Source organism: Microcaecilia unicolor, chromosome 10 (genome assembly GCF_901765095.1).
Source record: "Microcaecilia unicolor chromosome 10, aMicUni1.1, whole genome shotgun sequence".
NCBI lineage: Eukaryota > Metazoa > Chordata > Amphibia > Gymnophiona > Siphonopidae > Microcaecilia > Microcaecilia unicolor.
Window position 1 is genome coordinate 159,941,605 of NC_044040.1, and position 22,957 is coordinate 159,964,561.

At 41.0% G+C, this 22,957-nt stretch overlaps 1 protein-coding gene across 1 annotated transcript in view; it reads left to right on the forward strand.

Moving 5' to 3' along the window:
• CLSTN2 (calsyntenin 2) overlaps nucleotides 1-22,957 on the forward strand; it is a 1,123,462-nt gene that overhangs the window by 974,039 nt on the left and 126,466 nt on the right. The window contains exon 10 of the mRNA XM_030216144.1: nucleotides 16,597-16,759. Coding sequence (XP_030072004.1) covers nucleotides 16,597-16,759 — 163 coding nt within the window. The remainder of the gene's footprint in view (nucleotides 1-16,596; nucleotides 16,760-22,957) is intronic.

The following is a 22,957-nucleotide window of genomic DNA, read 5'->3' on the forward strand; positions in this document are numbered from 1 at the left end:
TTTAGGGATTAGGCCCACCCAACAGTAGCACATGTATTAGCGGTAGCAGGTGGGGATCCCAAGCTCCACCAGCTGAAGATTTCCCCCTGATGGTAACAAAAACGCTATTCTTCACAATACCAGCACCTGCGCATGCTCAGTTTTCAGCGCGTGCATGCTGCAGACTGCTAAGGTGGAAAGAAGCATTTTCCCGCCAGCTGAGATTTTTTTTTTTGGTGGTGGGTGAAGTGAAGAACACTTGGTGCCCACCCACTTCTTGTCTAGGCCCACCCCAAATCTGTTGTCTGGCTATGCCCCTGCCTTATATAATAGGTGTGTGCACACATGCTAAGAACATAAGAATAACCATACTGGGTCAGAGCAATGGTCCATCTAGCCCAATATCCTGCTTCTAACAGTATCCAATCCAAGTCACAAGTACCTGATAGAAACCTAAATAGTAGCAACATTCCATGCTGCTCAGTTTATAGATCCCACAGCATGTCACAATACAGGGAGCTGGCCTAAAGAAGGATAATTTCTCACAGGAAGACCTGAGGGATATGGGGGGACACTAAATGTGCCTGTCAAGACCTGAGTCAGTAATCAAAACATTGTTGTACAGCAGGCCATATGCCAGTGCCCCAATGCAATATACATGAGGCAGCTTGTATCCTTGTCAGTTTAGGCAGGTATTCAAAATCACAGTTCCTCTGCTTTTCACCTGACTTACACAGTTCATTCACTGTCTTTGATTTCAATGAGCAAATGTAGACCAGGCAGCAAACAGCAGATTTTGCCAGTTAAGTGCCAAGTCACCAAAACATAAGTTATCTGAGAGCTCTGTTTGGTATCTACTGTACCTCAGTAGCCTATGCAGGTACTATGGATTTCTTTAGAAAACTATGTTATTGACAGAGGCATAGAGAGGTTTCTGTTTCATTCCAGGAGCCTAGTTCCAGCCAAGTTCCTGCTGTTCTTGTTTCAGTTCTAGGCAAGTCCACCTTAGCTCCAGATGCAGTTCCAGTTCCAGTCATCTGCCTTGGTTCCAGCCTCAGTTCCTGCTGTTCGTGTTCCAAGTCCAGCCTAGTCTGCCTTGGTTCCAGTTGCAATTCCAGCCGCAGTTCATGTTGTTCCTGTTCCAGCCAAGTCCGCCTTGCTTCCAGCCAGCCACAGTTCCTACTGTTCCTGCTCCAGTTCCAGCCAAGTCCACCTCGGTTTCAACAGTTCCTGGTCCAGACAAATTTGCCCTTTGGCCAGTACTGGGGTCTGCTGCTTCTGTCCCAGTTCCGCCCATTCTCCTGGTTGTCTGTATCGACATCATCTCTCGTGATTCGTCTGCTATTGGCCTGAGTCTCCTGGTCCTCAGGTCGTGCACTCTCCTGAGGCCCAAGGGCTCACCCTACAATCCGTAACAACCATATACTCTATTTGTATTTCCAGCCCCTACAAATCAAGGGAATAGGAAAGTGTTCCATTCCCCTCTAATCTAGGGTAATGTATTCCATTTTTCAGATCCAGGAACACTAAAACCCTTGCTGTCTACCCCACTTTTCAGAACTCATCCCCTGTTCGGATCTCCAGGACATTCCATGTGATGATCGTAAATGTCACTTTAACATATAATTTATTATCCTATCTTTCAAATACATTATTTTTATTTTTAAATACATCGAAAGTTATGAATAACAACTTGAATAAGTACTGTCCTTTGACTGGAAGCCAGTGCAAGTCTAATTAAAAAAAAAAAAAAAACAACTATAAACACTTTCCCATCTCTTACCCCTTAACAATATTCATGCTGCTATATTTTGCTCAACCTGAAGTTTTTGTCTAAACTAAAATGGCAACCCTACAATCATGGATTACATTAGTCCATGATACATATATGTAAAGCTTGGATCACAGTAAACAGTGCTTTCTTATCTAAATACGGCTTTAATTGATGGCTTAACCTCAGTTTCAAAAATGCACCCTTAGTTTTTCTTATTTTATCTATGTTTATACCATCTCCCTGAACAAATTCATTTGAAATGGTTTACAAAATCAATAAAACAATCACACTATAAAAATAAGAGTTAAAGAGTAAAAGATAAGCCACAAATAAGGTATTCATATTAAAATAAACTGCTAAAAATCTGATTTACAGTAAAAAAAAATAGTTTTCAGACCTTTTCTAAATGAAATCAGAGAAGATAGTTACAGTTGCAGTTTTCTCTTCATCAATACCTTCCTTCTCAATAATAACCCCTAAAATCTTACTGATTTTTTATCTATGGAATCACCACTTGATCTATTGTAGGCAACACAACCAAATGTTCTTGCACTGCATTTTCCATTCCCTGCAAGTTATCTTAGCTATAAGTTTATAAGCATTGCTTTACTGGGGCAGAACAGATTCATCAAGCTCAGTATTCTTTTTCAAACAGCAGCCAATCCAGGTCACAAGTACCTGTCAGAATCTAAAATAGATTCATGCTTATCACAAGAATAAGTAGCTGATTTTCCCCAAACCTTAATTATGGTTTATGCACTTTTATTTCAGGAACTTATCAAAACCTTTTTTTAAAACCCTGCTTTGCTAACCACTTTTTCTATATTCTCTAGCAGTGAATTCCAGACCTTAATGCTGAATGAAGAGATATTTCTCTAATTTGTTCTAAATATACTACTTAGTAACTTCATTTCATGCTCCCTAGTCCTTTTAATTTTGGAGAGAGTAAACAAGCAATTCATGTCTACCCATTCCACTCCACTCATTATTTTATAGACCATTATCATATGTCCCCTTTGCCATCTCATCCAACTAAAGAGCTCTAACCTTTTTAGCCTTTCCTTATATGGGAGTCATTCCATCCCCTTTATCATTTTTGGTTACCCTTCTCTGTACCTTTTTAAATTCAGCTATATAACTAACAACCACATATTTCCAACCAGCTTTTAATCTCCCATAAACACAAGCTAAAAATCTCCGCAACTGATTTTCTTTCTCTCTGCAAAGGTAACAATATCAATATATTGTTTGGTTAGCATATCTCCTAACCAAACTCTCAAAAGGTTATAACTTAATATTAAGTGAGCACCCCTGTCACAAAACACCTAGCCACCCGCCTGGGGTTATCCTGTGGCCACTTAAAAGGTCTATCCCCAGCACAGCCTGCACCTGCCACTTGTGCTCTACACTAGCACCCTCCTCCCACCTACTGGGTCACAACCACATCTGGGCGAATCTCCCACTCCCAAATTATCCCCAGTGATTTCTAGGTTACTGGGGCCACACTCCCAGTGGTCCCACAGTTCCAAGAAAGTACACACAGACCCAACACACAATCCACCAGTCTATATAAGCAGAGCAAACAACAATTGTGTTTATTCTCAAAATTTGGAACAATGGACAAAAAATGTGCAAATAGCATACAGTAACAAGTAACTGAAAATGGATCAATAAAAAAACTGAACACATTTCTGAACACATTTTAAAATACCTTATTGGGGCTGAATCCAAGGAAGAATAGGTGTTATTAAATAGCTTCACCAACTATTTCATTCTATCCATGATTGACAGTCTCACCCTCCTCTTTCCCATCAAGATGATCTGCCCCTAACAAAACTTCATACTACACAAACCTGTATTTCCTTTACCCTTTAATTCTCAGGGGTCTTTTACGTAGGCACACTGGCGTTTTTAGCGCACATTAAAAATAGGCATGCACTAAACACTAAAGACGTCCATAGGAATACATTGGTGTCTTTATTGTTTAGCGCACACCTATTTTTAACACGCGCTAAAAAATGCCAGCGCAACTACGTAAAAGACCCCCTCAATTTTCTTAATTGAAAAAAAAACATACCAAATTATCAGTTTTCTCCTCCTTAATCTCATCCTGATCTGCTGTATTACCTATCCATAATAAAGCCTTTACCAACCTAAACATGTCCCTTGAGTTTTTCTATATCAAAGGAATAGTTATTCCTTTTATCACCTTAAATATTAGCTAAATAATTATTAGTTTCCATCCTCTGCCTTTTTTTTTATCTTCCACATTCTGAGATTTTACCCATCTTCTCTTCAGTTTACGTAATTTTCTCTTTTGAATTTGTACTGCCTCAGTATACCTTCTCCTCTGATGGGACCATTCTTGATCTCAGTGGTGCTAGCTCATCCAAAACTTCCTGTGTTCATTTTTTTTTTAAGTTACAAAATTTTTATTAAATTTTTCACATAGCACAATGACAAAACAAATTGAACATTAACCCCCCCCCCCAAATTCCATATCAGAAACTATACAAACAGTACGCTACACAGTGTGTCTCCCAATCACACCCTTCACCCTTGCACCATGACTCACCTCTACAGAGCTATTCAGACATATATAGAATCAAGCTACTAAACCCATATGCACAAAGCAAATGTAAAATAAATATTGAGAAGAAAAAATATGTGAGGATCACCTCCTCTGTTCATTTATGCCACTCTTCCATTTGTAACTTCACTTGCATGGATCCCAAATTGACCCCTCTCCTCAACACCAGTACATCTTACCTCACTAGATCTACTCTCCTCCTTACTATCTTCTCCTTTATCCAATCTCTTTTTTTCCTATACATCAGTTTTCTACCTACAAATAAAATTTAAAAAAATGATTTGACCAGGGAATCGGCTGCACCTTCTCAATCCATGTCTGATCCTTTTAATACAACTCCTTTAAATCTAAAATATACTCTTGCTGATGAGTGGGTTCATCCACTATCTGTATTAATCCTCCTGTCTTTAATGATGGCATAAATCAAGAAAGTTTAAGTATCCCTTTCATCATCTAAATGAACTTTAACATAACATAAAATCACCAAGTCGACAAACTTCGACCAATCTTTAATGCAGATTCTAATAATTGCTTCCAATCTTCCAAGTACAATAATAATGAGCATATCTTACAAGTATATGCTCTACCCTCTTAGGAACCCTTTTGCAATGGCTTAGCACATGCTAACGGATATTAGAGTGCAATAAGTGCCATGTGGCCCATAGGTCTAAAATAGGACACACAGAATTTAGCACATACTAATGTCCGTTAGCACACTAACAGGTGAATTTTCAAAAGAGAAGGGCGCCCATCTTCAGACACAAATAGGGAGATAGGCGTCCTTCTCGCAAGGTCGCCCAAATCGGCATAATCGAAAGCCGATTTTGGGCGCCCTCAACTGCTCTCCGTTGCAGGGACGACCAAAGTTCACGGGGGCGTGTCAGCAGTGTACCGAAGGCGGGACTGGGGCATGCTTAGGAGATGGGCATCCTCAGTTGATAATGGAAAAAAGAAGGGCGTCCCTGACGAACACTTGGGCGACTTTACTTGGTCCATTTTTTTCACGACCAAGCATCAAAAAGGTGCCCGAACTGACCAGATGACCACCGGAGGGAATCTGGGATCACCTCCCCTTACTCCCCCAGCGGTCACTAACCCCCTCCCACCCTCAAAAAATATCTTTAAAAATACTTTTTTGGCAGCCTCTATGCCAGCCTCAAATGCCATACTCAGGTCCATTGCAGCAGTATGCAGGTACCTGGAGCAGTTGTAGTGGGTGCAGTGTACTTCAGGCAGGTGGATCCAGGCCCATGCCCCCCCCTACCTGTTACACTTGTGGTGGTAAATGTGAGCCCTCCAAAACCCACCCGAAACCCACTGTACCCACATGTAGGTGCCTCCCTTCATCCCTTAGGGCTATGGTAGTGGTGTACAGTTGTTGGTTTTTTTTTTTGGGGGGGGGGTTTTGGGGGGGGGTTGGGGGGCTCAGCACCCAAGGTAAGGGAGCTATGTACCTGGGATTTTTTCTAAAGTCCACTGCAGTGCCCCCTAGGGTGCCCGGTTGGTGTCCTGGCATGTGAGGGGAACCAGTGCACTACGAATGCTGGCTCCTCCCAAGACCAAATGCCTTGGATTTGGTCGCTTTTGAGATGGGTGTCCTTGGTTTCCATTATCGCCGAAAACCAGGGATGACCATCTCAAAAATGACCTAAGGACAACCATCTCTAAGTTTGACCTAAATTTCATGATTTGGGCGTCCCCGACCGTATTATCGAAACGAAAGATGGACACCCATCTTGTTTCGATAATACGGGTTGCCCCGCCCCTTTACAGGGCCGTCCTGAGGACGCCCTCATGAAAACTTGGGCGCTCTGTTCGATTATGCCCCTCCACGGGGCCGTTTTATGAAGCGGCGATAGTTCCCTCCCCCAGCACACGCCATTTCCGGCATTGCAAAAATATTTCATCAGTCTTAACCTCCTCTGATTTTTTTAAATCAATCGTGTGCACAAAAGCTTCCAAAATACAACATTTTTTCAAAATTATTTAAAAAATCACAATATTGAAATCAGTCTTAGGAAGTACTTAGTTTTAAAGAATGTGTCCCAACGGAGATCACCGTTTCACTTTGCTGTCTTGATGAAGCTTTAGTTAAGTGCACCATTATTCAGCTTACAGACTTCTAACTGAAATAAAATCCACAAAAATCTCTTTTAGTGCCTAAACATATTCATCAAAATTAGTAGAGCATATCTAAAAAAAAAAAAAAAAAAAAAAGCTTAATTTCCTAGTCTTAGAGCTACCCTTCAAACCTGGCGCCGTTTGAAATCAGGACACCAAAACTCCCTAATGTGGAGCCAAAACTTGCCTATTTAAAAACACACTGATGTCATTACATTATAGAGTATCCGATTTGGAGGCCCCACTTCCAAACATAACTTTTTCCCTCCTTCTGTAAAATATATTTGATATTCGTGTGTTTTTATTTCAGCTGTGATTGAGTTGTTTAACATTAGTGCATGACCATTAATGGGAAAAAAAAAGAAAATTAGCCATTTTTATGGCTGTGGGAAAATGGGAAAGATAAGCTTAAGGGCACACTAAAGCCACTTTTTGCCGCAGCTTTGTAAAAGGATCCCTTAATCATTTAGGGCCTCTTTTACTAAACCCCGCCAGGGATTCTCCCCAGCGCAGGAATGCTGACAAAACCCATTCACTTTAAATGGGATTTGTTGGCATTGCTGTGTGGGAATCGCTAGCACAGTTTGGTAAAAAGAAGCCCTTATTTTCCATTTCAAACAGATACATTTATTATCACAGCCATAGAACATGAGATAAATGCAAAAACCTGCAGGAGTCTTAGTTTTGTAAGCAGTGCACAGCATTAAATGCTTTCTGAAGGTTAAACAAGTTGAAACAAAAATTGAAAGTAACTAAATTGGAAAATGGAAAAGTTTATTGAATAGAAATGCTGGAGAAAGGGGAGTGTAGTATAGGTTATACAAAAAATAGACTTGATAAGGATGGTATGTGCTAGCAATGGCAACATAATTGTGATCATAGCCCATGCTTTTTATCAGATATTCGAAAAGGTTTATCTGGATATCAGTGATTGCAATAATAGAAACTCAGTAAGTCAGTAAATAGTCTCTCCAATCGTTTGTTTACCCTAATTTAATGAAATTGAATTATCACATCAAGCTATCATAGTACACTAAATCCCCACCTGATTTCAAAGTAATGAATATAAGGAGAAGTTTATGATTATAAGTGCAGATCGTTATTTTACCATCTTGTCTTATCTTGTCTTCTAAGCCCTGAAAACCTACCCAAAACCTACTAGCCCCAAATGTATACCACTACCATTGACCTTACGGGTGAAGGGGGCACCTATATGTGGGTGCAGTGGGTTTCTGGTGAGTTTTGGAGGGCTCACAGTCCACAAGTATAACAGGTATGTTTGTACAGCGCTGCGTATGCCTGTAGCGCTATAGAAATGCTAAATAGTAGTAGTAGTAGGGGGAAGTATGGGCCTGGGCCCACCTGTCTGCAGTGCACTGCACTCACCACTAGACTACTCCAGGAACCTGAATGCTGTTCTAATGAACCTGAGTATAATATCTGAGGCTGGCAAATAATGTTTGTCACATTTTTGGGGAGTGGGAGGGGGTTATTGACCACTGGGGAGAGTAATGAGAGGCCATCCCTCATTCCCTCTAGTAATCATTTGAGGCACCCTTTTGAGCCTTATTCGTTACAAAAACAGGTCTAACTCAAATTGTCTTAGTTTTAGACCTGGACAGTTTTGTTCTGTTCCATTATGGCTGAAAAAGTCCCAAGTGCTTGGAACGCCCAGATCCCGCCCTCAACACACCCCTGATATGCCCCTTTGTAATTTTAACACACTTCTGACGGACTTAGTAGAAAAACATCTAAACTTGGTTTTGAAAATACCCATTTGGACGTTTTTGTGAGAAAAACATCCAAATGCAGATTTATGACACTTTTTGGACGTTTTTCTCTCTTGAAAATGAGCTCCATATTCACCAATATTGCCTTTATAAAACAGACACTTTTTCTGACATTTCAATTAGAGACTCTGTTATGCAATTATTATAAAGTTACCCCCTCCCTCCTTTAGTGGGGATAATTGAGTATCCTATTTAGCTGCAAAGTACCATACGTGTACTCTACCTGTTTTCAAATCCATGCTGAAAACCCACCTTTTCACTGCTGCTTTTGGCTCCTAGCCTCTACTCATTTGCCCTCCCTTGTTCCTTCCTTCCTTCTCACCCTGTACTTCCCTCATCCGTAACTGTCTTGTATGTCTGTATTATTTAGATTGTAAGCTCTTTTGAGCAGGGACTGTCTCTTTGTGTCAGGTGTTCAGCGCTGCGTGCGTCTGGTAGCGCTATGCAAATGCTAATAATAATAATATATATGAGAATATATACTACATGGATTTTGTAGTTAATTTTCAAAGGGAAACAATCTTGGAAGATTCTATTTGAAAATTAGCCTGGGCAAGCCACTTGACTCTATTGCCTTATGCGGAGAAATTTAGATTGTGAGCTTTCCAGGGATGGGGAAATACCTGCAGTACCTGAATGTAATCTCGCCTTGTTGTATTTTGCTCTGTACTTATTTAAAAGAACAGGACATAAACACTGGAGTAAATATTCTGCCAGCTAGAGTCGGTGATTTTTTCACCATTACCAGTCTTATACCTAAATATTCAATGTTTGACCATGTTGGGCTCCAGCATTGAATATCTGGGTATTTGCAGTTGGCTGGCATTTAACCAGTTAAGTGCCAATATTCAGCCAGAACTGATTAAGTTAAACTGGCCAAAGACAGGACTACTATTTATGTGGTCCTATTTGGATGGCTAACCTAACTGGTTAAAGGTTGAATATTGACACTTAACTAGTTAAGTGCTGACTCAACCCCCAGGCTGCCCACTGAATAGCTGGTTTTGGCTTATGTGGTTAGTGCCGATATTCAGTGGCACTGTCTGGTTAAATGCCACTTGAATATCAACAGATAGGCCCACAAATGCAATTTGACTGGGCATGAGCCTTTCCTACCCGGTTGAACCACTTTGAATATTTACCCCGCTAATTTGTTCTTTAAGTACATGTGTACTTTATATCTGGTATTTGTGTGGCAAGTGTTAAAAGCACTAGTATTCTTTATTTCTTGGATTTGTGTGGGCAACTAAGGGAAAATGGGTAAGTAGTGTGTGTACATTTGAAAATGCCAAGTTGTGCCCTGTTTTTCTTTCCCTCCCTAAACATGTTTATAGTAACCGTCCTGTACAGTGTGACTGAACAAATAAAAATTGGGATTGGAGTAGCCCAATGGTTAGAATGGCATGCTGGGAACCAGGGAAGCCAGGTTCAAATGCTGCTTCTGCCACTGATGTTCCTTGTGGCAATGGGCAACTCACGTAAGCCTCCATTGCCTCAGGTACACACTTAGACTGGAAGCCAGGTTCAAATGGTGCTTCTCCTACTGATGATCCTTGCGACATTGGACAATTTACTTAAGCCTCCATTTCCTCAAGTACAAGCTTAGACTGTAAGCCATTTAGGGGCAGGGAAATACATATTGTACCTGAATGCAACTCTCCTTGAATTATCACTGAAAAGGCAGAACTAAACACAACAAACACTGCATATATTTTATATTGCTCCATTGAGGGAAATTTTCAGGTAGGCCCATTTACTCAGATAATTCATTTACTTAAATGGCTTTGAAAATTGCCCCATTTTCCATCTGTGTTATATAGAATGTGTTAACAGGTAAGGACCAGAAGGCCCATCTAGTCTGCTCAATGTGCTTCCTTGTGCCATGAACCACAGTTGGTCTGGCTTCCCTTTACTTCTTCACATCCAGGGATCCTCTGTGCCTGTCCCAAGCTTTATTGAATTCTAAGGTAGTTAAATAAAGGCACATTTAATCTTGGATATCATGTTCCCTAAGCATATGATTGATTACATGCCCCTGAATCCAAATAATTATAAAGCTGTATTTTAAATATGACTATAATACCTTAGCCCCTGTAACAGAAATTTCAGGCCGTTTCATTTCACTTTATTTTAAGTACCCCTTTAATCAGTCACAAAGTGGTTTGCAACAACACTATCATACCATAAAGCAGTTACAAATAAAGCGTCCTGTTTACTAGCGTTTTTAGAGTGCGCTAAAAATTAGTACGTGCTAACGCTAGAGACACCTCTAGGAATATATGGGTGTCTCTAGCATTAGCTTACGCTAAAAACGCTAGTGTACCTTAGTAAACAGTGCCCTAAGAATGGCATTTTCAAATGGACATTGAAATCGAAACTGAGACATCCAGGTTAGTATGTCTCAACAGGGATCTGTCAGAGTAGCACCTGTTCTAAAATACACGAAGAAATTGATATTTATGCACTGGTTACATGTGGCATGAATATCCTTTTTAGAAAAAAAAATCTAAAATATCAGTGGATCAAAAAAGGGCACACAAACATTTATGTTGTGGAATAGCACCATAAATGTTTGTGCCTTAACACAAACGTTTATCTTAGCCATTTTAGAAACATAAATGCTACTTTTCCGGAAGATGTCATATAACCCAGTATCTCTTTCTAGTTTGGCTTTTTCTGGCTGGGGGTGGGGGGGGGTGGGGCGGAGACATCAAGCACTGGAGAATTAAGGGGGTGACCTCCCCTAATCCCTGTAGTGGAGCACTGCTCTATGGGAGCATTTGTCTAAAAACTAGACAGTCCATTTACTAAGGTGCGCTAATGGATTAGTGTGTGTTAACTACCATTCAGCCCATAGGTATACAACGGGCTGCATGGCATTTAGTACATGCTAATCCCATTAGCGCACCTTAGTTAAAGACCCTAGATGTACTAGGTATCAGTCGGAAATCCCAGTGTTAATCTATTAGAACAGTGTTTCCCAAGTCGGCCCTGGAGTACCCCCCTTGCCAGTCAGGTTTTCAGGATATCCACAATGAATATGCATGAAAGAGATTTACATACAATGGAAGCAGTATATGCAAATCAATCTTATGCATATGCATTGTGGATATCCTGAAAACCTGACTGGCGAGGGGTACTCCAAGACCGACTTGGGAAACGCAGTGTTGGGACATAGATGCTCATTCCCCTTATGAATTGGAAATAAACATTCATTTTTAGGCCTGCAGTAGTTCTGCCCAAAACTGGCGCAGACCATGCCTTTTTGCCAGTTGCATAGTCTTTAGTTTTAGACATGAGAGAGGCAGCACATTTAAGTACTGGCTTATGCAGATTTAAAATGTGAGTGGTGCTTCTAAAATAAGAAACAATGCTTTCAAAGTAAAACAGTCAGCATTTGAAAATAACTAACCAAAATGCATTGTAAAATAGATGGTTTTTATGTCTTTGTTTTTATTAAAAAAAAAAGAAAAAGAATTTAACAAAAAGAAGTCTGAGATGGCCAAGTTTTTTTTTAAACCTTTGCAGACCTTCACCAAATTCCATTCCAGATTTAAATGAAACTTCACAGAGTGCCACAAAGGTAGTGCTGCTATATGAAAAGCCTCATTAGAAGTTCTCATTATTCCAATAAGATCAAATCAACAAGAAACCTTTTTGTAAGATTTTTGTACTCAGGGAATATGTTTGTGTGGGTGGGTGGGTGTGGGTGTGGGTTAATACAAAGTAATCTTGTTAATGTAACCCAGGTCTCACTGACCAGCTCCATTCTTCAACCATCCCGGGCCATAAACAAAGCTTTTCTTGTTCTCACCACTCACTCTCTACACCTCATCCAGTCCCACTGATTCGAGCTTGGGTGCAGGCCGGGCTGGATAAAGATTTGGAAGGCCATAGGATGTTACGCTTGGATTTAGTCTGAATATAGTCTGGGTTTTAGTCTGAATAACAGTCTGGGAGTAAGGTCTTAATTTTCTTTCTCAAGGAATACTGGCCATGCCAATGATTTTTACTTTCATGCAAAACTGTACTCTGCAGCAAGCAGTAAATTCAAACTCCATAAATCCTTATGTACAAGTCAGCATTTGGTTTAAGAGGTTTTCTGTCCATCCAAGACTATTTTGGCATACAAACTTAACGGTGTCTTATAGCAATCCCAAAATATATACAAATATACACAACTCCTGCAGTCCATCACCCATCCCTTTGGACTGTATATTCCATGGCTGTGCTGATAGTGTTGGTTTTCACCAGCAAACTCCTCCAGGATCAGACCTTCTTATCTGTCCTCTCATCCAGAGTTGCACCTTACTGGGCTACACCCTCTGGCCTTGTATAGGCTTTTTCCTGGTCCTGTACATGAACTGGGCTCACCTTGCACACCCAGAGCACTCCTCTCCCACAGTTACTACCCTTGGCTGACAAGAGCTCCCCCTTAATTCAACCTTAGGTTATCTGGCCTTTCCAGGATACCCCCTCTCCTCCTAGGGTCCTGGCGGGAGTGAAAGCAACCAAAGACCCACGTGCTCAAACAAATAAAATCTTTTATCACCTTCAAACTCCACCTATACTGTCAATCATTTACTAGAAACATTTTTCCCTGCAATTTATTCCACAGCACTCCCCTTGGGCTGGGCTTCCCTTTCACCAAGGGACATCCCTTGTCCTCCCTCCAGTGACTCCAGGTAGAACCCAGACCACTTAGTAATCTCCATTATAATTAAGTACAACAAAGATACACCCAAACAACCTTAAATGCCAGCAGAATCATTTTGAACTTACACCAATACACCTGTGTAACATATAAAGCATACGACAAATATATTCTCAGTATCCACTGTTTGTCACCACATTTTGCCACTTCATTTTGTGGGGAATTTTTGATATGATGTTTAAATCTGGTTTTGGAGATTTTGCTCAAAACATTCCAAATTCAAGTGATGAATATAGCAATTTTCGAAACAGAAAAACATTTATCTTTTTGTTCCGAAAATGACCATTTACTAGATGTTTTTTGAACCCAGTGCATCTTTTTGGTCCATTTTTGGAAAAAAAAAATCCAAGTGAAACAAGCACAATATGAAACCATTGGGATGTAGGAGGAGTCAACATTCTTAGTAGACTGGCCACACAGACATCCCAGTAGAGCAGAGGACTTCACATAAAAAGTTCCAGGTACACATCTCACCATTACCCCTTTATATTCCAAAACGCACCAAAAACCTAGTGTATCCAACTGTACACCACTACAATAACCCTTATGGCTTCAGGTGACACCTATATGTAGGTACAGTAGGTTTTTGGTGAGGTTTGGAGGGCTTATGGGTTGCACCACAAGTGTAACAGGTAGAGTAGGATATGGGACTTGGTACCTATCGTTTCAGTACACTGCACCGACCACTAGGCTACTCCACAGACCTGCTTGCAGCTCTAATAGGATAGGCTATAACATCTGAAACCTTAGAGGCTGGTATGTTCTGTTCTTGGAGAACAAGTAGGCTATTTTCGCACATGTGGGTGACACCATCCATGTTGCCCATTGCAGAACATGTAAAACAGTGTAGTAAGCTTTAAGACACACACCAGCATCCTCACCACATATGTGTGTGTGTCTTCCCACCAATTACAAGAGCGCAGGACCAGCAGTCTTCTTCCATTCACTGTGAGGAGAAGATGCGCTATGTCGCGGCTCCCTCACTGAATCAGGTGTGGTTCTTTTTTTCACAGCTTTTTGTGCCTTTCCAGCGGGATTTTTCTTGGTTCCTTTCTTTTTTACCTTTTGGAGTTTTTTCCTATTGCCCTCATAGGTTTAGTTGCGTTTTTTTTCCCTCACTTTTATGTTTTCTTTATTTTTTCCATGCTCAGTAGGCCCTCTTAGGCCTGAGCTCCAGTCAGGCTCTTGTACTTATTTTTCTTTGTAATTTCTCCTTTTTAAGGTCACCATTGAGTCATTTGATTTGGCTATGGTTGTTTTCCCTTCCGTGTCATTGAAGCTTCCCAGTGGCTGCAAGCACTGTGCCTGGTGAAATAGGACCCTCTCTGGTATAGACACCCATTCTTGTTGCATCCAATATTTGGGGCCTGAACATACCACTTCCAGCTGTATTCTTTGCTTCATATGAAGAAAAGGACTCACCTGGCCAAAGAGGCTCAGAGATTGAGCCTGGTCTGAACCCTCGATGTTGGCATTGGTATCAATGTTGAGCCTGCTCTGAACCCCTGACGTCAGCATTGGTAACGACATTGAGCTTTGCATTGGGTACATTGGATGTCAGACACTGGGAGTGGGCATGCATCAAGTAGGTCTCCATCTGTCTCAATACCAGCTGTTATGCAGGGACCCCGGGACCGGTCAACATCGGACCCAACACCGAGGCGACGTAGGGCTTCGACGACATCCTCTTTGGCACCGAGGAGTATTGATTACTGGCATCGGGTGAAAGCCAAGAAGCATCAACATCGATCCCCTTGATGCATGGTGCTGGGAGCACTGGGACCCCGAGAGATCCAGTCCCTGAGAAGCATTAGTGCAGGGAGGAGTGCTCTCCCTCCATACAGGAGGTGCCAATGTGTGGGTCTCCACATAGCCAGGACCAGCCACTGGTACTGACCCTGATAGTTCAGTAGGCTTCCTCTGAACTGATGTCCCAGCCTTTCCTGATGGCAGCCCTCGATGAGCACTTTGGGGCCGTGCTCCATGAGCATTTGACGGGCTCCTTCAGCAGACTACATTGGTGTCTGGGGTGCTTGCACCAGCCATGCCTCTTTCTACTGCCCTGCAAGGCCCTCAGCCTGTGGTGAGGCCTCCAACTCTGGTGCTGAATGCGGTACCAGCATCAACAGCTGCCCGCGCTGGCACCCCTTTGACGTTGATGTAGGAAGCTTCGCTGAAATTGCAGGTGGAGCCTACACCTCAATGCCCTTCCAGACAAGGATGTGGTTCCCTCTTTCTTGAGGCAGGCTGAGTCTCAACTCTCCCATGAGGAGTTCTTTGCTGACACTGATGAGTTCTGTGTCTCAATGAGGCATATTTTCAAAGCACTTTGGGAGGCTAAGTTCCATAGGTTTCTATGGAACTTTGGGAGGCTAAGTGCTTTGAAAATGAGCCCCTATGTCTCTCCTAGCAGGATGTGGTTCAACTCTGAACACAGAGGAACCTATTCTGCATATTGCAGGCTTTCCCCTTTCTCCTTCTTGCTATAGGAGACTTGGAGGAAGCTCATCCCTCCTCTCCTTTATAGACACTCCTTTTTGCTGGGCTCTCTAGAAATTAGATACCCCAAATTGTGCATAGCTGTAGACCAGCTTCCAGATCTCTAAGCTCTCGACTCCCTTTCAATCCTGTACTTTCAATTTCCACTCCAACTCACATACTCTAATTGCATCAGCAGCATCCCAGAATTCAAAACAGCCCACATAGAAGTGGACCCTGGTGCTGCTGGTAGAGGCAAAGTAAATCCATCAATCTCCTTTGAGATCTGCTGGCATGGTTTAAACGAATCCACTCCTGGTTTAGCATATAGATGTCTGCATGCTGTCCTTTGAGTCCCACAGCAAACAGCATTGCCTTTGTTTCTGGCTTTTCCCTAGCCAGGACAGAGAATGCCAGAACCTGGTAAGATTAATACTCCGTTCTTTATAAGCTCAATAGGATTGAAACCTTCTTTCAGTGAGTCCCTCAGAGCACAGTATGGAGATGTTTCCATTGCTCTTTACTTCTTGCTAGTTATTGCTCTGCCTGTTTGTGTGTTACACTGCACATGTTTTAATGAACAGGTAAAGTACTGACTCTCATGTCTTTCTGTGTATTAGAAGCACTATCCCTAGTAAAAGTAGAATTAATATATAGTAAAATATGTTCTATGATAATGTGTACCGAAACCTGTACAAAATATCACGTATTCAAAGAACTAGAATAGCCCAGTGGTTCCCAAACCTGGTCCTGGAGGTACCCCAGCCATTCAGGTTTTCAGGATATCCACAATAAATATTCATAATAGAGATTTGCATGCACTGCCTCCACTGCATGCAAATCTATCTCATGAATATTCAGTGTGGATATTCTGAAAACCTGACTGGCTGGGAATCCTCCAGAATCAGATTTGGGAACCACTGGAGTAGCCTGTTGATTAGTTGTATTACCCCATTTTAACTAGTACACACATGCTGTCTATGTGGATACTGCAATATAAGGCAAGACAACCAAATGTCTAATACATAGATTAAAGGTGATACTAATTAAAGGAATGGTGCTGATTGAATTTCACTACACTGTTGTTAATTCTTTAGAAGAAAGTATGCAATTCTAACAGGTTTTGTTTTCTGTTTACTTTGATGTTCAGATTTGTGACAAAGAATGGCATTACTACGTTGTGAATATTGAGTTTCCTGTGGTTACATTATACATGGATGGAACAACTTACGAGCCTTACCTGGTAACCAATGATTGGCCTATTCATCCATCTCATATAGATATGCAGTTAACAGTTGGTGCTTGTTGGCAAGGTAATTAAGTTCAATATGCATACAGTAAAATGCGTTAATTAAATGTTTGTTTATGACTTTTTGGTGTTTTCATTTTTTATGCAAAAGCTTACAGGATGAACCCAGAATACTGTAAAATGTGATAATATTCATCTTATTGCTGAGGTGGGGCTGTAGCTTACAACAAAGTCTGATGTACACCTTGGAAAAACTGTAAATTGCTTAGATACTCATAAACTTATTTTTAACTCTCAGAAGTCAAGATTTCAAGGAAGAAACTACTCCCATTTCACCATCAGATTTAAAATGCCTTAGTCCTTGTCAGGGAATCCCACACACCCGTTTGTGTTCTCCTAGATAACAAACTCAGGAGCCCTTTTACTAAGCTGCAGTAAAAAAGGCCAGGAACTAGCATCGGAGGCCGTTTTTGCCGCAGCGGGTAAAAAGGCCGAAAAAAGACATGGCCATATGGTAAGATTGCTCTTACCATGTGGCCATGCTGGGGGAAGCACTTACCGCTACCCATTGAGGTGGTGATAAGGGTCCTGCGCTAACCCAGCGGTAACCAGATAGTTTGCGGCACTCTCTGATTACCACTTGGTAACTCCCTGTGGAAATTATTTTAGATATTTTTTACTAGTGCTGGAAATACCTCATGCTAGGGGTGGAACTACTGCCAGCACCCGCATTGGGACGGTGGTAGCTCCAGATTGGCACATGGTAAGCCCTTGGTGGGCTTACCGCTGCTTAGTGGAGTGGTGGAGTACCTAGTGGTTAGTGCAGTGGACTTTGATCCTGGGGAACTGAGTTCAATTCCCACTGCAGCTCCTTGTGACTCTGGGCAAGTCACTTAATCCTCCATTGCCCCTGGTACAAAATAAGTACCTGAATATATGTAAACCGCTTTGAATGTATTTGCAAAAATTTCAGAAAGGCGGTATATCAAGTCCCATTTCCCTTAGTAAAAGTGCCCCTCAGTTTTGAACCACCAGTTTCTTCAATAGTTAAGAAATCTTTTTCTACATTAAAAAAGATAAAATCGCTTTAACCAGTATTTCTCAACTTCAAGCCAAGTACCCCCTAAGTCAAACAAATTTCAACCACATACCTCCGGAGCTCTGATCAGCAGAGATTTTTAAATGGATATTAACTGACATATTTAGGTAGTACCATGAGGCTACCACTAGAGGCGACAGCAGCTATTTTAAAAGGTAGACTGTGATGGGCAAGCGGGAGTGGGTGTCACTCCTATCTGTTCTCTCCTAGACCACCAGGGATCAGGAAGGTAGCCCAGGAATGGGCTTACAGGGGTAGTAGGGATTCTTGGGGGAGGGGATCATTTACTATTCTGTAGGAACAGGAAGGGAGATGGAGGGGGGGGGGACACTTCAGGCCAGTAAACAGAAATTATGCAGGGGCTGGCTGATATTCAGTAACAGCAACCACACAGCTAAGCGGCATAGTTAGGACTGCTTTTTATATGGCCCTATGTGGTCTCAAGCTATCTACAAGATCCAGGATGGCGATACAAAAAGCAGAACAGATGAAAAACTATATATGATGCGGGAGGTAATGGTGCTCGGGCCGCTTGATAAAAGTGATCATAATATGATCGGATTTGATATTAGCTTTGAAGTAAGTATACATAGGAAATCAAATACGTTAGCGTTTAACTTTAAAAAAGGAGACTATGATAAAATGAGAAGAACGGTGAAAAAAAAACTTAGAGGAGCGGCTATGAGGGTCAAAAAGCAGAACAGATGAAAACTATATATGATGCGGGAGGTAATGGTGCTCGGGCCGCTTGATAAAAGTGATCATAATATGATCGGATTTGATATTAGCTTTGAAGTAAGTATACATAGGAAATCAAATACGTTAGCGTTTAACTTTAAAAAAGGAGACTATGATAAAATGAGAAGAACGGTGAAAAAAAAACTTAGAGGAGCGGCTATGAGGGTCAAAAATTTACATCAGACGTGGATGCTGTTCAAAAACACCATCCTGGAAGCCCAGACCAAATATATTCCACGTATTAAAAAAGGAGGACGGAAGACCAAACGACAGCCGGCATGGTTAAAAAGTGAGGTGAAGGAAGCTATTAGAGCTAAAAGAAAATTCTTCAGAAAATGGAAGAAGGAACCGACTGAAAGTAATAAGAAACATCATAAGGAATGTCAAGTCAAATGCAAAGCGCTGATAAGGAAGGCTAAGAGGGGCTTCAAAAAAAAGATTGCGTTGGAGGTCAAAACACATAGTAAAATTTTTTTAGGTATATTAAAAGCAGGAAGCCAGGAAAAGAATCGATTGGACCGCTAGATGACCAAGGAGTACAAGGGGCAATCAGGGAAGAGAAAGCCGTAGCGGAGAGATTAAATGAATTCTTTGCTTCGGTCTTCACCAAGGAAGATTTGGATGGGATACCGGTGCCAGAAATGGTATTTGAAGCTGACAAGTCAGAGAAACTTAATGAATTTTCTGTAAACCTGGAGGATGTAATGGGGCAGTTCTACAAACTGAAGAGTAGCAAATCTCCTGGACCAGATGGTATTCATCCCAGAGTACTGATAGACCTGAAAATGAACTTGTGGTGTTATTGTTAGTAATATGTAATTTATCCTTAAAATCGAACGTGGTACCGGAAGATTGGAGGGTGGCCAATGTAACGCCGATTTTTTAAAAAGGTTCCAGAGGAGATCCGGGAAATTATAGACCGGTGAGTCTGACGTTGGTGCCGGGCAAAATGGTAGAGACTATTATAAAGAACAAAATTACAGACCGTATTCAAAAGCATGGATTAATGAGACAAAGTCAACATGGATTTAGTGAAGGGAAATCCTGCCTCATCAATCTACTATATTTCTTTGAAGTGGTAAACAAACATGTGGATAAGGGTGAGCCGGTTGATATTGTGTATCTGGATTTTCAGAAGGCATTTGACAAAGTACCTCTTGAAAGACTCCAGAGGAAATTGGAGAGTCATGGGATAGGAGGTAGTATTCTATTATGGATTAAAAACTGGTTAAAAGAAAACAGAGAGTAGGGTTAAATGGTCAGTATTCTCAATGGAGAAGGGTAGTTAGTGGGGTTCCCCAGGGGTCTGTGCTGGGACTGCAGCTTTTTAACATATTTATAAATGACCTAGAGATGGGAGTAACTAGTGAGGTAATTAAATTTGAAGTTATTCAAAGTCGTTAAATCGCGGGAGGATTGTGAAAAATTATAAGAGGACCTTACAAGACTGGGAGACTGGGCATCTAAATAGCAGATGATGTTTAATGTGAGTAAGTGCAAAGTGATGTATGTGGGAAAGAGGAATCTGAATTTTAGCTATATCACGCAAGGTTCCACATTAGGAATCACGGACCAAGAAAGGGATCTAGGTGTCGTCGTTGATGGTACGCTGAAACCTTCTGCTCAGTGTGCTGCTGCGGCTAAGATAGCAAATAGAATGTTAGGTATTATTAGGAACGAATGGAAAACAAAAATGAGGATGTTATAATGCCTTTGTATCGCTCCATGGTGCGACTGCACCTTGAATATTGTGTTCAATTCTGGTCGCCGTGTCTCAAAAAAGATATAGTGGAATTAGAAAAGGTGCAGAGAAGGGCAACGAAAATGATAAAAGGGATGGGACGACTTCCCTATGAGGAAAGGCTAAAGCAGCTAAGGCTCTTCAGCTGGGAGAAAATGCGGCTGAGGGGAGATATGTTAGAGGTCTATAAAATAATGAGTGGAGTTGAACGGGTAGATGTGAAGCGTCTGTTTACGCTTTCCAAAAATACTAGGACTAAGGGGCATGTGATGAAGCTACAATGTTGTAAATTTAAAACAAATCGGAGAAAATATTTATTCACTCAATGTGTAATTAAACTCTGGATTTCGTTGGTAAAGGCGGTTAGCTTAGCAGAGTTTAGAAAAGGTTTGGACAGCTTCCTAAAGAAAAAGTCCCTAGACCATTATTAAATGGACTTGGGGAGACTCCACTACTTCTGGGATTAGCAGCATAGAATGTTTTGTACTTTTTTGGGATCTTGCCAGGTATTTATGACCTGGATTGGCCACTGTTGGAAACAGGATGCTGGGCTTGATGGACCTTTGGGCTTTCCCAGTATGGCAATACTTATGTACTTATGGAGATAAATTTATTCAACCAACAATGCCCGACACAGGCTGTGTTTCACCCATACATGGGCTGCCTCAGGGGCTCAAATTATGTTGAGAACAGGATATCACTTATGACTTCAATCATATGACAAGGGAATCTATACGATGGCTCTGTGAATCCACCAGCGTAATTGCTGAACAGCCTGTGTTGGGCATTATTGGTTGCAGAATAGTGTTGAGTGCCATTTACTGAATCTAGATCATAAAGGTATGGAATATTAGTACCTTTGTTTTAGATTACCCCACTGTGTTTTGTCTATCTAGCTTTGCACATTGATCTGTATATATTGTTGATGTCAGGGATGCAGTATATAAAGGAATTGTATAACTTCAGATATATGCAAGGTCCTGAAGCTGTAATATCATGCAGGATGTGGTTTCTAGTTACAATTTTATATTATTACAGTTTTTACAGTCATTTACAAATCATTTTCAATGATGACATCAACTATTTAGCAGTGTTTCCCAAACCTGTTCTGCGAGACCCACGGTCATTGGGCATTCAGGATATCCACAATGATTATACATAAGATAAATTTTCATGCAGTGAATGCATATATATCTCATGAGTATTATTTGCAAATATCCTGAAAACCTGGATGGCTGGGGGTCCCTCAGGACAGGTTTGGGAATTTCTGATTTAGAAGTATCATCTGTGCTAAATATAATCATAAACAGTGTTGCTCATTATCACAGTTTCCAAACCTGTCACAATCAGCAATACAGCAATACATTGAAAATTCAAAATAAACTGAGTATGCCGAAAATAAAAACATATGTTCTTGCTAGAATGGGAAGAAATTGACTAGATAAACAGGATTCTTTTTAGCGGAAAATTATTTTTCAGTTTACTCGAAATAGAGATCTCTAGACCTGTACTCATTCCCTGTCTTTTCTCATTAGGTAACATTTCCATTGCTTAGAGTATCCATTAGCCTGTTTTAGTGGTTCTGTGTTCTACATAATTATAGATCACATAGGAAGTTCTACAGACTCCTGATGCAGGCCTTGGAGCCAAAGCACGGCCTGTTTCGAGTCGTATGAAAATTGCTTATTAAGAATTTGAAGCAACAAGCTGTTCTTTGTTATCTCCACTAGTTTTGCTTTGTTCTGTCAGCTAACATTTCCATCGTTTAAAGTATCCTCTTCATCAGTCATAGATACTTTGGGATTTTTCAAATGATTTGCTTAATTGATTTTGTCTTGCACCAGCATCCCATGAAGGATGGGATTACTTTTGTTCAACAAACCCAGCAAATACATTTTCTTAGTTTTGAAGTTGGGCAAATCAAGTGATTTCTTTGCAGGGTTTTTCCTTCCATTTCTTACTGAAGGCTAACCCTTTCCTTCCTCTGATAAGCAGAAAATAAACCCTCAGTTTCTCAAGCAGGGGATGAACATGACCTCTCCTTTTATTTTCCTTTCCTTTTTAGAACTGCCCTTTAGCATCCCTGTATTCAGTGCCAATATATCAAAGAAAAACAATTTCTTACAAAAAGCTCAAGCTTAGAATGTGCTGTCAGAATAAGGAAGGAGAAAAGACTTTGAAGTTCCTTTCTGTTCAAGTGCAAAAAAAATAAAAGTTGCTGAGGTTTGGTAAAAATCATATCCAATGGGTACACATGAAAGTAAGGCGCAGTAACAACGATAAAAGTTTGGATAAAATGGAATGACAAATGTCCCTTACATTCCTTCACATTCCTTTAGGTCATTGGTCTTCTTTTGCAGTCCTGGAGGGTCGTCAGTAGGTGATGTTTTCAGGATATCCCTAATGGATGTGTGCATGAGAGAGATTTGCATGTCTACTATCGCTATGATATTCAAATGTTTCTCATGTATATTTATCAGGAATATCTTAAAAACTGACCCTTTGGTAGCCCGTGAAAACTGGGTATGTAAACCAAGGTCTTAGGACTTCCCAGGACAAACTGCAGTATAAGTGCATTTTAACAGCGGAATATGAATTCCAAAGGGTCATGTCTGTATTTTTTATGAATCTTACCATGTTTTTCTGCCAACCCCCACCTCCAGCTCTTCTACTTCAAAGGTTTA